At 36.3% G+C, this 17,852-nt stretch overlaps 2 protein-coding genes across 4 annotated transcripts; both read left to right on the top strand.

The window, feature by feature from the left end:
* Positions 1-739: 739 nt before the first annotated feature.
* On the top strand, positions 740-3,562 carry LOC105170486 (CBS domain-containing protein CBSX3, mitochondrial). The gene is made up of 6 exons (XM_011091260.3): positions 740-879; positions 1,781-2,043; positions 2,182-2,263; positions 2,743-2,816; positions 2,945-3,005; positions 3,191-3,562. Exons 2-6 carry the CDS (start codon positions 1,786-1,788, stop codon positions 3,331-3,333), a joined length of 618 nt encoding a protein of 205 aa, XP_011089562.1. The 5' UTR covers positions 740-879; positions 1,781-1,785; the 3' UTR covers positions 3,334-3,562.
* Positions 3,563-4,666: 1,104 nt separating this feature from the next.
* LOC105170485 (phospholipase SGR2) lies at positions 4,667-17,547 on the top strand. Of its 3 annotated transcripts, none has more exons than XM_011091259.3 (22): positions 4,667-5,215; positions 5,302-5,408; positions 5,869-5,969; positions 6,095-6,277; positions 7,519-7,674; positions 7,946-8,017; positions 8,102-8,251; positions 8,931-8,981; positions 10,001-10,171; positions 11,477-11,626; positions 13,210-13,275; positions 13,388-13,924; positions 13,996-14,050; positions 14,159-14,274; positions 14,530-14,602; positions 15,048-15,150; positions 15,245-15,338; positions 15,420-15,482; positions 15,994-16,042; positions 16,196-16,299; positions 16,769-16,815; positions 16,898-17,547. In XM_011091259.3, the coding sequence occupies exons 3-22, from the start codon at positions 5,931-5,933 to the stop codon at positions 17,130-17,132; spliced, it is 2,514 nt and encodes an 837-aa protein (XP_011089561.1). In that variant the 5' UTR covers positions 4,667-5,215; positions 5,302-5,408; positions 5,869-5,930; the 3' UTR covers positions 17,133-17,547. The 3 variants fall into 3 exon arrangements, with proteins under 3 accessions (XP_011089561.1, XP_011089560.1, XP_020552247.1); XM_011091258.3 differs by having other exon boundaries at positions 5,302-5,527; XM_020696588.2 differs by lacking the exons at positions 4,667-5,215; positions 5,302-5,408 and adding an exon at positions 5,534-5,775.
* Positions 17,548-17,852: the final 305 nt, after the last annotated feature.

Genomic DNA, 17,852 nt, shown 5'->3' with positions numbered 1-17,852 from the left:
AAAAAAGAAGGGAGAAAAACTGAATGAGAAATTGGGACAATAATCAATTGGGATTAAATATGAATGAGTTTAAAGAATTAAACATATATATTTCTTTTTGTATAAAGTTCAAATACAAATATTAAAAAACGAGTTTTTTGACATGGATCTTTGCTAATATATGAATTTTGGGATTATATAATTCGAATATGAAATTCTTATAAAAAAAAATTAATTATTTTATGAAATTATTATATATCTAATTTAAAAAATATTATTTATTTAACGGCGTGGTGCAATTTTTTTTAACTCTATATTAAAATTAAACTAATAATATGATTTGATTTTACTCTAAATTTAAAATTAATTTTTAAAAAATAAATTATAAAAAATAATTCGACTCAATTTAATTTGGATAGTTTTGGAGGATTTTAACTTTTTTTTCACCCCTATAGAAAAGGTTGGGGTCTTAACATCTGCTATTAAAAAACCATTTATTCATATAATAATTGTTTATTTTTTGGTTTATTTATTTATTTTTTTTGATTAGTTTATTTTTGTTTCAAGGATAAGAATCTTGGAAACATTTGAGGCAAAAAAATACAAAAGCAGCACACATGGAGAGTTGAAGGGTCGTGATCTTCTTGTAAGGAGTACAGTTACAGATGACAAGTGGCTTTCAGCTGACACAACCTCATAATGTACATTGATCTCTCTCTCTATCTCTATATCTATATCTATATCTATATCTATATATGTAATGATTCACAAGAAGAGTGGCGTTCTTGGTTGTGTGTGGCTGGTCTAACTGAAAAGAGTTCAGTTTTCTTGTGACGTTTGCTTTCACTTTACTCTGCTAGCTGAGGCGAAACTCTCACATCAAGAAATATCTCGGTCCAGGTAACCCACAAATCTGATCTGATCTTTGACAGTACTCTGTGTGTTTGTATGTTTGGGGTTATATAAATGGACGAAGGGTCTTGCTGCTCTTGAAGATTTATATGTGGTTGAATGAAAAAGCAGGATTTTTTATGTGGGACTCGTCAGTCTTGTATGTAGGGATGTGTGTGTGTGTGTGTGTGTGTGTTTGATGTTTGAATGGATGAAGGTTCGGGCAGTCCGTGAAGATTTATCTATGTCTAATATGTAAAATCAGGAATTTTCAGTACGGGTTCCTCATCTTGTTAGTAGGAGTGTGTGTGTGTTTTGATGCATTGGGGATTATATGAGTGGATGAAGGGTCTCGTAGTTCTCGTTCTCGAAGATTTATGTGTCTGAATGTAAAAACATGATTTTCAACATAGGATTCGTCAGTCTAGTATGTGTGTGTGTGTGTGTTTCTTTTGAAGAAAGTCTTGTTTGGATGGTTTGTGCTAAGATCTTGTAAAAATGGATAATCACAAATGGTCTGAATGATTGTAATCTGAAGAAATTTAAGGAAGATTGAATGTAATTTCAGTGAAAGATGAGGGTATTTTGATGGGTTGTGAAGGTGATAATGCTGGCCAGATTTCTTCTTTATGCAGTATAAAAGTTTTGATCTTATCCCATTCGTGCTCGTTGGCTCCTCTTGTCATCCTGTTTAGGTGATTTGTTGAGCCATTGCTCTGCTAATAGCTTGTTCTGTTTAGTAATATGGATCCCAAGGTGGACTCTCCGAAAATTCTATCACATGATAGGTTTTGGATGGAATAATCCGTCAAGAAACTAGTCCTCTTTCCAATTACGGAGGAGAATCAACTGCTAACTGAATTACACTCCCATGTTTCTTGGACTTTTAGTGATCTTTCTTGTACTTTAGGAACAATGCAAGGAGGAATTCGAGCAATCTTCTCACACAGGAATGTGCTCAAGAATGCGATTCTTCATCATGTGCGTGTGGTCCCTCCAGCAACGCGGTCTCTTATGTTTACACGCCATGAATCGACCTCAGCTGCTCGCATTGAAGAGCACGGTTTTGAGAGCACCAAGATTTCAGACATTCTGGCAGCCAAAGGGAAGGGTGCTGATGGGTCCTGGCTCTGGTGCACAACCGATGACTCCGTCTATGATGCTGTGAAGTCGGTATGGATCTTCTCTAATTTATTTTCAACATGAACTTTCTACTTCGCTCGATCTAATATTTAATGCTTGTATCAGTTTGGTTTCATATTTTTCTTTTGCCGCTGGGTCAAATTGATATGATGAATTTTTCAAATGCAGATGACTCAGCACAACGTTGGAGCTCTGGTCGTCGTTAAACCAGGAGAGCAGAAGGCAATTGCTGGAATCATAACAGAACGAGGTATATCATTTCATTAAATCAACATCCTTGTCATAAGATCAGTTTGGATGTGTCCTATTATAGAATTAACTTTGCTATGAAGGCATATTAGGGACAAAACATAACCTTTAGACAGATGTTCATTGAGATTTTATCTATCGGAGTACTGATGGTCCTCCTATTCTCTGTTGTCCCGTCCTCTTGACTATTGAGCAAAAACATTTTTTGGTTGGCTACAAGAATCTCGAACATGGAACTTGAATATTTGTGAAAGAAAAACGACGATAGTGAGCATATGACGTTTCTATGTTGGTATCCGGTTGTTTATGTTCTATACATTGCAAATGATGGAGGATGGCAAAGATATTACAGGCTCTTCTACTGAATTCCTATCACTACACAAATTTCACAAAAGAACTTTGAATGTGGCGAAGAATCTTGACGTGCAAACTTCATAGACCTAGTTAACTGGTGTGATTTTCTATGTTGTCTCGGTCCAGATTACTTGAGGAAAATGATTCTCCATGGAAGGTCATCCAAGTCAACGAAGGTCGGGGACATTATGACTGAGGAGGTATGAGTATGTTTCCTGACAAGTTCCGGCAAGAAAATTGCTTATAGGTTCTATTTTTAGTGCAAAAGTATGGTCGACAGCAACAAACGTTGCTGTTCAACTGAGCTATTGTGATGTGCTGATTACAGAACAAACTCATTACAGTAACGCCAGACACTAAAGTTTTGAAGGCAATGCAGCTGATGACAGGTATCGTTTCTCCACTTTGCATGTCGATGAAACTGAAAAGTTGGGCTGTGTTCGGTTCGATGGATTTGGAGCTAATGAATTTCATCTTGTTTTCCCACATTACAATATATTTCAAATCCTATAGCTCCCATCTTTTCATATTCTTCCATCCAAATGTAACCTTGATCGGTTCCTGAAACTGGCAGATAACCGCATCAGGCACATACCGGTGATCAACGACACTGGAATGATCGGAATGGTGTCCATAGGAGACGTCGTGCGCGCGGTGGTGAGCGAGCACCGGGACGAGCTAAACCGCTTAAATGCTTTCATACAAGGAGGGTACTAGTTGACGATGAGCGAGTGATTTTCTCTTGCCGTGTCCAAGTTGAGGGACCTAAGTATTGTAAATATTCTTGCTTTCTGCATCTTCTGCTGTGTCTTGAGTATGTTATATGCCTCAGGATGAGACCTATCAGCTGAGACTAATAATGTGCAGAAAGCTACTTTCTTGCCTTTGTTTGTCACTCAAAACCCATCTTTTCATGAATCTTTAGATGGTTCTTTTGTTGTTAAAATGTCTGGTTTTTATTTGTTTTGTGTGGTGTTTCGTGTGATAATATTGACATAATGTTGGTTGAAACATGAGCGGCTTTTTAACATCAACGGTTTAATCTAGGAGTGTTCATTCGATAAATCTCGAACAAAAAATTTAGTACGTCAAAAAATATTATATCGAATATTGAACTAAATTAATTGATATGGTTGTGATAATAATAGAATTTTGATTTGATATTTTGGTAAACTTTATTCTTTTGTCAAATAAATAGAACGATTAATTAAATACTAAAAAGCAAGATTTGATAAAGTGAATCAAAATTCGAATATGGATTTTTTATAAAAATAAAAATTTATAATGAAGATTTTTTGGTTCCGTTTTAATAGGTACCGAAATTATTGATTTAAGTCTCGTGGGTGTAAAAATTAAGGGTGTTCGTTTAGTAAAAACTGAACAAAATTATTAGCTGATTAAAAAAAAATCCTACATATATGTATATATATTATTTATTATATTTATATGTATAATGATTTAATTATTATATAAAAATATATAATAAATTATAATATAATGTATCTTTTTAAATATAAAATATTTGATATGGTACGATATACTGATATCGAAATGAATATCGAAATTCGCTAAAATTAATTAATGAATACATAATCAATTTTTTAGTTCGATATTTAATATGTTTCGAAGTTTTTGATTCAATTCGACACGATCGGATTATCGAATTGTGCACGCTCCAAACAAACTCCCTATTTTGGAGTTGTTTTATACAAATTGAGATACAATAGTGACGAGTTTTTTAAATTAATATTATATTGTTATTCAATAAGGGTCAACAAGTTATCGAAATTGATTACATTTTTTAAAAAATATAACAATTCTCATATGAGTTTTTTTAATAATATTGATAACTAAAGATATGTTATATCTAATAATAATGTTAAATTTATTAAATATTTTTTAAGTTCGTTGAAATTTAATTTAGAAGTACTTTTGTCAAATTTTTAAATATTATAATAATAATAATAATAATATGTGCACTTAGACTTGACAAATAAAATGAAATAATCACTTGAAAAGAACTGGGTACATCATTTCTTGAAAATCTTATTACATAATTGGTTAGAATTGGCATATGAATCCCTAAATTCCAACTCCAAAGGCTGCCCTAAATTGTAATTATGAAACCCTAAATCTTTGAACATCTGGAATTTACAATTTGTTGAAACCCCAACTCAACACCACCTCCGGGCTTTAAACGTTTCAGCTTAATTTCTATTTTCTTCTGATCACCAAGACGTCACCCTACATTAAATAATTTGGGATATTACCAGAAGATTCGGTTCAGTTCTTTGCTTCTTGAGTTCTCTGGTCGACCCTTAGACCCTCCTGTGAAGCAACTTCAAATTTTTGATTGAATTTCTACACTTTCAATAGAATTATTGATGAACTGGAATTTGATGGAAAAGTTCTAGCTGATTGTCTGTCAAAATGATATGGAATTGATTATTGCCTCCGGCCATATCAATTAGCGTGGGGTTATGGTATGATATGATTTATATTCTGTTTTACGCAAAACTTCAAAAGTTATATTGAGTTGCGGCAAGGAGAAGTAAAAGGAAGAAAACCCATTTGGGAATATTTCTGAACTGTCTCAAAGGTTTGTTTTCTTGGTGTGTGTGGATTCGTCCGAATTCAAGAATTTCATATTTCTGCATTTAACGAAAGAATTGTTGTTTCTTGTAGCTGAAAAAGAGGGTAGTAATGCCGTCGGATGTGACGGCTAGTGGTGCTGAAGGGGTTGAGGAGACCTCACCGGACATGTTAAAGAACACGCCTTCGAATATAAGGAGGTTGGTTAATGAGATTGAGCAGTATGAGAGCAGGCAGAAATACCTTGCCCACACTAGGAGCCCCTCAGATGGCGGCGATGTGCGGTGGTACTTCTGTAAGGTCCCTTTGGCAGTAAATGGTCAGTGCCAAAGGAGTTTCTTTTCATTTTTTTCGTGATCCATGCTCTCAGGACTATCTGATGCTTTTAATCTCCTTTTTATATTCTGATTATGTTTTCCATATCCTTGTATCCACCAAAATTACTAATAAGGTTGAAAAAAGGTCGAAGAGTGCTGATCTGTGGTTATAGGATAAAGTGCAGTTGGAAGGAGAGTAAAATTCGCATATCTGATGTTGGCGATTGTTTTCAGTTATAGGATGATCAATGTAAACTAGTTTATGTTTGATCTTTCATATCTAATGAACCTGAATGGTCCAAAAACTATTTATGCCGTGTGATTGTTGCTCTGTTTTTGGCAGAGCTAGCCGCATCTGTTCCTAGAACAGAAATTGTTGGGAAGGGCGACTATTTTCGGTTTGGTATGCGGGATTCTCTGGCTATAGAGGCGTCTTTCTTGCAGGTCATGAAATTTGCTTTCTATGCATTTGTCTTCTTGCTTTATGTTTCGTTGAACATCATGTTTTCGAAACTGGAAAAAAACTGTACATGGTAAGGATTGTGCTGAGAAATACTCTATATTCACAGAGAGAGGATGAGTTACTTTCTAGTTGGTGGAAAGAGTATGCCGAATGTAGTGAAGGTCCTAGGGGGAAGGCCCACACTAATTCCAAGTCAAGCCTAAAATCTTCAGATATCCCTGAATCACTTCAGCTATTTACAACTGAGGAAGAGAGAGTTGGTGTTCCTGTGAAGGGAGGGTTGTATGAGGTAATCGTTTCCTCTGTTTTCCTTTTAATGTGGGAGAAAATTTTCATCTATTACTACTGTATTCGTGATGCTAGTAACTTAGCATAGTGGTATTAATTGTTCTATAGATTTATTTGGTTTATTTAGAGGCTGGGATGTGAATCTTAAGTACGCCCTAACGCATAATACAACCTGGTAAAAGGTTTTCTTTTCCTTCCCCTCCCTGCCTGGCTTAGATAAAGGGAGGAAGATGTATACCAACCAATTTTATTTACTTCTATTTGGCTCATTTTCTGTTAGCATTATCCAACAGTATATTTGGAGCAAAATTTGGACATCATTGTTGCCTCTTCAAGGGAGCTTTAATGTCTTAGCATTATCTGGAAGGTTGAATGGACTAATGGGCAAGTTCGATTGTAGTGAGATTCAATGATGAAACTTTGTGAATTACACACTGTTGGTATTTGTACCAAATTATTCATTTTATTTGCAAGGTTATTTGTGTACTGGTGTTTTATGTGTCGGGTTAAAGTGAGAAAGGTTCCCCTCAAAGCAATGCTGCATCTTCAGTGTAAGATATGTGGTTTATGGCTTGTCTCCTTCCATCCAAACCACCAATTACGAAGAAACTACATTCGGGTGGATGGAGAATCTTGATCATGAGGCTATTGTCAATTCAGGTTTAGTCAGGAATATTGCATTCCCTTGCTAAATGTACTCTAAAAATCTGTACCATCTGTTAGTTTTCCTCTCATATCTGGGTTCTTTTCATTCTTTACCTAGTCCAAGGAAAAGGATATCTTAAATATGCCAGATATATGTTTCAAAACTTAAAAGAATTATATGCTATTGCATGCTTTTACTACTACGTCAGGATATTTTTTTTCTGGGTTTCCATATTGTATATCAAAGTAAGTTGTGGTTATCTTGGTGTGCAAATGCATGTGTATGCAGCGATTAAGAACAAGCTTAGTGTTTCATATCTCACTGCACTTTGGATCTGAAATGATAATGCATGAGTCTCTTGGCTACACCCCACTTTTTGGCATAGCATTCTGGGTTCTAGATTCTGGCACATATTTTCTGTGCCAGCCAATGGGAAACTGGAAAAGCGTGTAGTTCCCAACATCTAAATATACGTCCTGCATGACATTTTTGTTCTATGCCCATCTGTCCTTCATCTCCATGGTATTGACTGTTATAAACTTTTGGACATGCTCTGGGTAAATGAGATTTCTTTATGAATGACAATCCTTTTGTAGGTGGACTTGGTCAAGAGACATTGTTTTCCTGTTTACTGGAATGGAGAGAATCGACGGGTGCTACGTGGACACTGGTTTGCTCGTAAAGGTGGTCTTGATTGGCTTCCTCTTCGTGAGGATGTCTCTGAGCAATTGGAATATGCATACCGCAGTCAGGTGCTCCCAAATTCTTCATATGGTGCTCCTTGAGTTGATTAAGTAGATTAGAAAGGTATCTGAATTGGCCATTTTGCCATTTCTCCCAATATTATGTGTAATAAAGAGTCTACAAGTCGTCCTACTTTGTTTTCTGTTTAGATGCCAATTTGACAAGCTTTTGATCAGATTAGGAGCTTGTTTTCATGACTTAGTTTCCTTCCTATTTGGGCATTAAGTTTTTGGGTCAGTCTCCAAAGACTAAGTTGAAACTAGGATTCTTTTCTTTTAGGTGTGGCATCGACGAACCTTTCAACCATCAGGTCTCTTTGCAGCTCGAGTTGATTTACAAGGCTCAACCCCGGTATGGCCATCTGTTTTAGCATACTGTCTATAGTGGTTATAAGTAAAGCGCATTATAACTTTTTGTGTGCCTTTCTGGTTGCAGGGATTGCATGCTCTCTTCACAGGGGAAGATGATACATGGGAAGCTTGGCTAAGTGTTGATTCTGGATTTTCTAGTGTTGTAAGCTTTGGAAGGAACAGCAGTAAGTTAAGACGTGGATATGCCCCGTCCCAGTCACAGAAACCAACAAAGGTAATTCTTTTCGCTTCTCATTGTTGTTTAATTATCGAAACTTACCGTACCTATTTCCTCCTCAGAATTGACAACTTCTCCTATTGGGTGTCTCTTCTCGTACTTTGGTTATTTGGTGACAGGATAGAGGCTGGGGGGTTAGTTACAAACCTCTACCGTTTTAGGACCCGTGCAAAATAGATGGATTTGCGACATTATATTGGATGACATGTTATTTGTTGTTTCACAGTATATTACAGCACAATGTTATCATTTGACAATTATGACGCAAGATATTGAAGAATTATGCTATATCTTGCAATACAAAGTTTTTGAAGTTTAGGACGAAGAATTTGTATGTGCATATTTTGTTTTCCCAGAAGGTGGTCCCCTATTCAAAGAGAATTTGTCACTGTTACAGTTGTGAAACTAATATAAAAAGGTCTTTTTCTCCTAGAAAAGATAATATGTTTCAAGTACTTGTTTGGCTCTTTCAGTGTACTTCATTTTCTTGGGTGAGTTCTTCTGTTCCTCATCTGTCACCACCAAACTTGCAATTTCTCGAGATGGTTGCTTTGTCATCATTAAAATTTTACAATGTACACGTAGAGAAGTTCTATCAAGTTATATGGAAACCTCATCTTGTCGTCATAGCTGAATGAGGGCAATGCTGCTATGTGTTATTTTCCTATGCATTCAGGATGAATTACGTCAGCAGAAGGAGGAGGAAATGGATGACTACTGTTCCCAGGTATGCTGAGTAACATTTTGTGTGTATGTCCTAGATTCCTTCTATATTATTATAGTAGTGTAGTGCAATATAGATATGCTAGAAATTTTCTTACTTGTGAAGATAAATGTAGAGAACTATATGCAATTGAACTATCCAAAAAATGATGTGATCTATCCATTGTCGATTTATTTTTCTCAACCATAAAATTAGTTTTCTCTTCACTCTGATTTTTTGAACAAGGAATGGAGTTCCCACCTTTTCTGTAACCTACATCACATCCAAGACAGTAACTTTTCTGTAACTTTGCAATGTTAGATGAGCTAAAATATTTTTGAATTAGGCTTAGTGTATTGGTAACTCAGATGAGACTATTGGAAGGCCTTGGATGGACTTTAAGCTTTGTTGGTCATCTTACCAGATCTTTCTCACAAGTTTTCTTAGCTGGGCTGAACTTAACCAGGTTTATTATGGCTGGCTAACTTGTTTCTTGGACTTATTTTGTTAGTTACTGCAGTAGACTGATGAAAGCAACAGGCAAATATTTGCATGTATAAAATTGAAGTTAATTGCTTGAGCAATATAAGACATGGAAAATGGACATAGTTGCAGGTAGGACAATAGTGAATTGCAGTTTGGACTTGATCTGCCATAAGAACAAACTGAAGAGATTGAGGAACTGAATGGGAAATGAGCATTGTGTCTATCCTTCTAAAATGTCATTTATATTTCAAATACTGAATGTTTGTTTCAGAGAGAAATGTAGGTCATCTGGACCTTTTTTTATTTTTCTGGTGTTAATGTGCGTTTCCGCATGATTGTTTCAACTTAATTTTGAGAGCTTAAGCTTGGAATTGTTTTGAACTGGGTTCTGATGATGTTTGCCTATAGATTTCCACAAGCATGTGTGAATTCTGGCCTTCACTGATTATATCTAATTATTTTATTTGTACTGAAGCTTCCTGCACATTTGGTGCATTGATGAGCTCCCTGCGAAAGTTTATGTTATTCTTAATGCATTTATTTGTTTTCTTGTGTAGGTTCCTGTTCGGCATTTAGTATTCATGGTTCATGGTATTGGTCAAAGGTTGGAGAAGTCTAATTTGGTGGATGATGTTGGAGATTTTCGCCATGTAACAGCAAGCCTTGCAGAAAGACACCTGACTTCACACCAACGTGGCACTCAAAGAGTTCTTTACATTCCATGTCAGGTACTTTAGTGCACCTCCACAATACATTAGCCTTGTTATCTCTATTTGCTATTTTCTTTGATTGATTGCTGTTTTTAATTTTGTGTGAGGGAAACTGGATTCCAGAGTTCCCTAATGATGCTTGTAGAATTCATTAGAGCCCTTGGTTACTTCAATTTGTTGTCTTGTAACTGAATGCATAGCCTTCTTTTTACTGAAACTGATGGAGGAAGAAATTTTGCACTCATTCATACAACACTAGTGCAAGAATTATATTTTGTGATGGATGTTGAAAATGATTGTGACTGGAAATTATTGTGAATCAAAAGTGAACATATAGCAAATGATGGCTGAGGTGCTTGGGGGAGGCTGTTCTGGGACAGAATTAAGAAAGTCGACAGGGGTAAAACCTTTTGATTCTGTCATTATTTGTTTTCCAGAACGATATAGGTTTGTTTCTTATAAGGAAATTATCACTATTTCATCATTCCCTTAATTAGAACTCGTTCTATAAGTAATTCCCTTTCAACCCGTAAAATAGATTCTAATTTTATCAATATAATATATATATCACAAAAGATAATGGATACCACCAAAAGTTTATATTTACCCTCACTAGATGTCCTCATGTACATAACCTCAACGAAAGTAGTACCACAATTCTAAACACAAACCCGATAAGAGACTAGAATATTTAACAACCAAACAGCCAAAAACTCCGGCTTCAGATGTCACGGCTGACCCACCTAATAAAGACCACAACACAGCTCGAAGTTCGATGTGGCTAGTTTCCTCGATCACTTGCATCCAAGAAGAGAACTCCGTCGTGTTCTACGGACTATTCTGGACTTCTTGGATTATCATCGAAGTACTTTGAGCTACTTGAAGAGGACTGATATGTGTATCAGGCTATATAGGCCATTAATCGTCTTAGCCCAGGAGTTGAGCTCACTCCGCATCTCTGCCATGTTTATGTTTTACATTTTATGGGCATTTAATCTCAATATATGCTTGTGTAGTGCTGGTGAGCTACTTGGGGATCTGATTAGTTCTTTCCAATTGAGGGACTCTCTAGTAGTAGTATTAAATAATTAAGATATGAATTTTTTGGATATCAAGGGTTATCTGTAAACTATGATGTTCAAGAGCTTTATGGGAGCTTTAATGTGTTAGATTATTCTTTTTCAAGTCTACCTTTGGCTTGCTATCAGGCTGCTTGGATATTTAGATTGATGCAGATTTCACTTGTTTGTCTTCCAATTCTCAGTTGGTACAATTTTTGACCCTCTGTTGATGTTATCATTGTTATTTTTCTGCCTTCGCCAGTGGAGGAAGGGCTTGACACTCAGTGGTGAAACTGCAGTTGAGAAAATCACTTTGGATGGCGTCCGAGGGCTACGTACAATGTTGAGTGCAACAGTTCATGATGTCTTATACTATATGAGCCCTATCTATTGTCAGGACATCATCGATTCGGTAGCCCCATCTAGTTGCTTTCCTCCATGCCTTAGATTGTGTGGGTTTTTTTTATTTATATTTTTCAATAACATTGGGATGCCTCTTATTCCTTGTTTTTTGGATATTATTTTATACACTTAAGTGCTTCTCATTCGTGCATACCTATAATCATAATGTATAAAAAAGCTTTCTGGACTTTTTGTCTTGATCGTCTATTTTTCTTTATTTTCTTATCAAGAACACAAATTAATGAATACAGGAATTGGAACTAAAATAATGATTGTTGCATAGAATGTGAAAATATTCAACTAATGCACTTTGCCGAAATTGTGTAAACCTCCTCTTCTATGCTAGCTCTACTCTGTAGCTGTGGGGTTGAGATTTGTTTTCAATCTGTATCACATGTGGACTGCTATTAAAAGTAAAGGTTGTCATATCCATCTCTCTTTTAAGTTTTTCACATTCTAGAGGGACATCCCCAGAATCATGGGTAATTAATCATCTCTTCCATTGTCGAGGGCAAGCCCTGGTCTTGATAATAAGACTGAGTTCCAATGTTGGGAACTCCAAAACTATGTGTCCCTCCAATCAAGGCTTCCATTTGGAGATCTTGTTGCATAAAATAAATCAATGCAAGTCCAGTTTTGCTTCTAACATTAAGTTCATGTGTATGTAGATGTTAATGGACCAAATTTCCCTCTTCTATTTCATTCATTTCATGTCACAGGGGAAATTGTGTTGGATTTGCTATACATGTAAGGGTGGCAAGTGAAGTTGAATCGTGTAGGTAAATGACATTGAGGTGTAAGTTTTTGGGTGCATTTAGTTAAACTCCATCTCAGAACACATACACCTCCTCCTTCCAAGACCTCCTGCCCCAACCTAGCCCATATCCTGTTCTTTCTCCTCGATCCACCTCTGTTAACCCATCCAATCCCTCTTCACATATTTCCCGATGGTTTCGGGATCTCTAATTTATCAGCACCATTACATCCATTAACCACCCATGGCCCAAAAGTTTGGCCTTTGTCTCATTCCCTTTTGTGCCAACACTTTCATTACTCTCAATGTTGACATCAAGGACACTTAAAGTACCTTATCTGAAACACTCCGAAAACATATGGACTTGGAGTTAGATGGGTGGAGAACTCAAATAGACTTTGCACCCAACTTGTGAATTTTTGTTCAAAAGTCGCGTCAGGCCAACTGTTGTGTGGGTAGCAATTATTGTAAGTTCCATACTTATGGGACAGTGACCTCCAATTACTGCATTTCCTATGAAATGCATTGTCTTAATTAGGTTATGAAGAATGCCTATCATATATTTTTTATTGAACTTGCAAAGTATCATTGATGATAATCTCATATTGTCGTATTTCATCTTTTGACATGTTATGCCGCAATCTCAATATACTGCATGAAGTAACATGCTAATTGGATTATTATCTCAACACTTATTTCATTATCTTCTGATATCTACCGTCAGCATGATATGGATTGTGATCAGGCTACTTTTTCCTAATATACTCGTGCATGCCAATATCATAATATTGGTTAATCTATGTGGGTTATCTGTTCATTTCAGCTATACTTGTGTTCAGGTATCCAACCAACTTAACAGATTATATTTGAAGTTTCTTAAGAGGAACCCTGGTTATGATGGCAAGGTATCTAGTTGAAAATAGAAAGCTTCTTAAACATAAGGGTTAATTACATTATAAACTGAATATCCAAGCTTATTGTTTGAACTGAGTGTCTGTCACTGAATTTACTTTGCAGGTTTCCATATATGGTCACTCTTTGGGAAGCGTTCTATCTTATGATATCCTTTGTCATCAAGAAACTCTATATTCACCCTTTCCAATGGAGTGGATGTACAAAGAACATAAAAGAAGTGAAGCACCTTGTACTACCACAAATACCTCATCTGCTAGCGGCAATCCCATCTCGAATTCTGGGGATGAGAGCACTGGGAATGTTGGAGAAGAGAGCATAGTCAGTCATGAGCATAATCCAGACCTCGTTGAAGAACCTCTTGAGGGAACTTGTAATCAATTGGTTCCTGCTGCATCATCAGAATCAGATGAATCGATTATTATTGATACTGGCTACCAGCAGACAAATGATTCCTCGTCATCAGATGAAAATCCGAACGAACCCTCCTGCAGTTCGGACCACATGGAATTTTATAAAAGTGATATGATGGATGACCCCAATAGCATGAAAAGTGAGGTTGTCCCTAGTGACAACAATAAAGATGGCAAGGATTTCTCTAATAATGACAAGGATGAAATAATAAAATCATTGAGGGAAGAGGTAATTACTGATAACTTCAGTGTTTCCTTTCCCAATATCTTATTTTCTTCTGAAGAAACCCTGTTTTTCAGATTGAATTGCTAAAAGCAAAAGTCAAGGAATTTGAAGCTGAATATGCTGACAGAGGTATATAGTGAATATGGATCATATAATGCTGTTCTATACATTTTCAGTTCCAGAATGTTTTTCTTATTATGATTTTAATGCTCTGTGTGTGATGTGAACTACTACCAGTTAATGCAAAGGAAAGTACAGCAGTAGTAAATCGACCTGATCCTAAGAGTGTTCAACCTGGAGATTCCTCGAAGAGTTATACCCCACAAATAAGATATACAAAATTAGAATTCAAGGTAATTTTGTTTCATTTCTTCTACTCTACTGATGTTGTCTCCAAGGACTGTTGCTCATTCAGTTATGTCTGGATACACTCATGTTTTGATAAGCTGGCCCATGATAAGACTGGATGTATAGTTTGCTAACCTATGACATTGTTTTTATGACTATGCTGAACCTACTTGCGCACCTTAAATGTCGGTCTGTCTTCTATACTTTCAAATTTGACACAGAGGACATCTCCGATTAATATACTTGAATTCTGATGTCAGGTTGACACATTTTTTGCTGTGGGGTCTCCTCTTGGAGTGTTCCTCTCCCTCCGCAATGTTCGTATTGGGATTGGTAATGGCTGAGACTTACTAATTGCTTATACTTACGTTCTTCTCTTTCTTCTCCTTTTCAGGACTCTATTAGTGTAGGACAGCCATCGTGGAAAAGACATTTTTGTGATACTGTAATGAAGTCAGATTACATGATCAGTCTTTATAGTTTTAACTGGCCCTTTTTCACATACTTCACCATTTCGATTCGCATTGGCTTTTATCAAATTAGGTCTCTACAAGTTGAAATTGAGGCTGCAACAATTGCTACTCAGTGAACCTTTAGACAAGCTTAGTATTGTTGCTGATTCTAGCATAACGTTACCAGTTCTGACCTTTACATATCTTGTTAACTCTACCCTGCATATAATTACTTACAGAAGCCTTACATGTCAGACTTGTTAGTTATAATTCATCGATTGTGTTCTGAATGTCTGACTGAATACCTTCTGCTGTCTGGTTGCTAGGTAAAGGAAAAGAATATTGGGAAGAGGAAAATATAAATGAAGAGATGCCAGCATGTCGGCAGATGTTTAACATCTTTCATCCTTTTGATCCTGTAGCATATCGGTCTGTTTTTAAACGACTTATCGCAATTTTGTCTTGATTTTTGTTTGTTTTTCTTTGAGCAAACCTCATATAAGGTAATTCACTTTCCGTACAGAATAGAACCACTTGTCTGTAAAGAGTTTGTACACAAACGTCCCGTAATTGTTCCTTACCACAGAGGTGGGAAACGGCTCTATGTTGGGTTTCAGGTAATGCTACCAAACAGTCTTAAACATATTAATATTTGTGCTTCCTCCTCTTACTCGTCTTGCTCGTACAATTTTATACAGGAATTTAAAGAAGGGTTAGCTTCACATTCTCATGCTTTTGTGGATCAAATGAACACTGTAAGGGTGAGTAGTATGGCTACTATTTTAAATTCCAGTTTCCAAGTTACAAATGGCCACGGTTTTGGTTGCAGGCAATATTCTTTGTCAAGTTTCTTTCCTATTATAAGTTTACCTAGTGCTCTATCCCTTGCGGGCATTCTAGAATGATGTCTCCTAGAAGCAAAATGACTTCAACTTTATTTATATTCACTTCTGTCACTTCTTACTGATTGTTTTGCTAGCTACTTTTGTTGAATATGTTTACATGGTACTTTCCACGAATAGTATTACAGTCTCTGGGTATAGAGACTATATGGGTTTCCTAAAAGTTATCTCACAGTTAGAGAATCTTTGGTTGTAAAGTTTTATTATTGTCGGTGACCAGCAGCTTTTGCTATGCCTTTGTAAGGAATGAAGTGTATCACATTCGGAGGATTTAATTCAATGCATGCATTTTTACAAGAATTGATCTCTATCTGCAGAATGTGGTTAAGTGGTTAATTTTCTGGGTCTTACTATAAGCTCTTTGAAATAGGTGAAAGTGCTCACAATCTGTGAATCAAGATGCAATGATGGTCAGGATGGTAAATATCCTCTCCCCTTTTCTTTCCTTTCCCCTGTCTTAAGAAATTAGTTTGTGTTAAATATTAATGTTATTATGCTCTCGACATCAGAAACGTTTATCCAACAAGAATATCGTTTTTTTCTTGTTGACTTTACTGCATCCTCTCTTGCAGAGGAATCTAAAAATACTCAGGTGAAAGAAGAGAGATCATATGGCTCAATTATGATGGAGAGGCTAACAGGAAGCTTAGACGGGCGAGTCGATCATGTATTACAGGTATGTTCTTTTGCCCTTTTGGCTCTGCACTCTTGAGAAACCAATTCCATGCATCTTCTTGTGTTGGAGCAATTGATGCAATTTAATCCATGTTTATAATTGATTGTTGCATATTGAATGTCTTTCCTCGGGGTTAGTATAATTACTGGCTGTACTCTTCTATCATATATTTACAATATTTTTATATGCCACCTTATTCCATTTGAACTTATGATAAATTTATCAATTTGATGGGATTTTAGTGTTCTATTCCCAAGAACATAAGCGTGTAACTATTGGTATTTGTAACTTCTATTTTTTTACTGCAGGAATTTAGTAATCAGTAATTACACATTTCCCGTAGTAGGTTTTTGTGATTATATCTTTATAATTCAACATGCATCTAAAACTGTAGTGGGCTTTTGTTATTGTCTTCTTCTTTTTTTTGTTTTTGGGTGAATCGTCATCTCTGATGCTTTTGCTACTGCAGGATAAGACGTTTCGCCATCCATACCTCTCAGCTATTGGGTCGCATACGTAAGTAGAATCAAAATTCCGGTGTATTAGGATATGAAATTATTACAACTGAAACTTCATTCCAATTTTTATTCCTCCGCAGAAACTACTGGAGAGATTATGATACGGCTCTTTTCATACTGAAGCACTTGTACCGGAATATACCAGATGGACCTATTTCACACGATGAGCAACCGGAAAGCAGCTCAAAAGACGAGAATAGCTACAAGCAGTGGTCTGATCCTCGCGAGATTGAAGATGAAGAGCTACCTTTGACCTTTGCTGACAGTGTCTCCATCAAAAATTTCTCCCACAGAGCCAAGAAAATGATGAAGTAACTCTGGACACTGTTTGATATGTTGTACTCTGCAGAACTGAGACTGTTTCAACCTAAACTCAACCCATACTGCAAATTAGCACACTCCATGACAAGGGTGATGTTGTCATCTAGCACCATGCAGTTTTTCAGTCAGGTTCGACTTGTTGGGTTTTCATGACTTGGCACTTTAGATGGCAGACTCCAGTTACTGGCACCACCACGATGGAATGGGCAAGGGTTTTCTAGCATGTACAAGAACTGTACATGCAAAGAGAAGAAAGAGTAGCTTGTATAAAGTAGGATATACATGGAAAGTTGGGCATGCTTGTGTTCATGTAGATATATGTAAACTATATTCTTCCCCTGGAATATGTACATTAGTATGGGCTGTAGCTTTGAAAAAGGACGTTTGCAACAAGTTTCTTGTTACTGTATTCTTCTTTTAGTTATAGTGTTTACTTACAACAGGCAATTCTTGATGAATAATCACGCATTTCATGTCAAACAAATCCTTAATTGTAATGACCTTCGATGTAATGAAAAATATCCATGATAGGGAATGTTGGTGTAATAATCTAATAGTAAATGTGTAGTATTTGTAAGTTAACCATAGGGGAGGGTTAATAATGCAATTATATCCCTTTCTTTTACTGCAGTAAGTGCTCAAATTTACTGACTGATGTCTAGTGAGTCGTTCAAAACTACTTGAGACTGTAAAAGAAGAATGAAGACACCCAGC

The sequence above is a fragment of the Sesamum indicum genome, linkage group LG9 (genome assembly GCF_026168435.1).
Source record: "Sesamum indicum cultivar Baizhima isolate 11 linkage group LG9, ASM2616843v1, whole genome shotgun sequence".
Lineage (NCBI taxonomy): Eukaryota > Viridiplantae > Streptophyta > Magnoliopsida > Lamiales > Pedaliaceae > Sesamum > Sesamum indicum.
The sequence above is the reverse complement of the archived record's forward strand: the minus strand, read 5'-3'. Positions and strand labels throughout refer to the sequence as shown.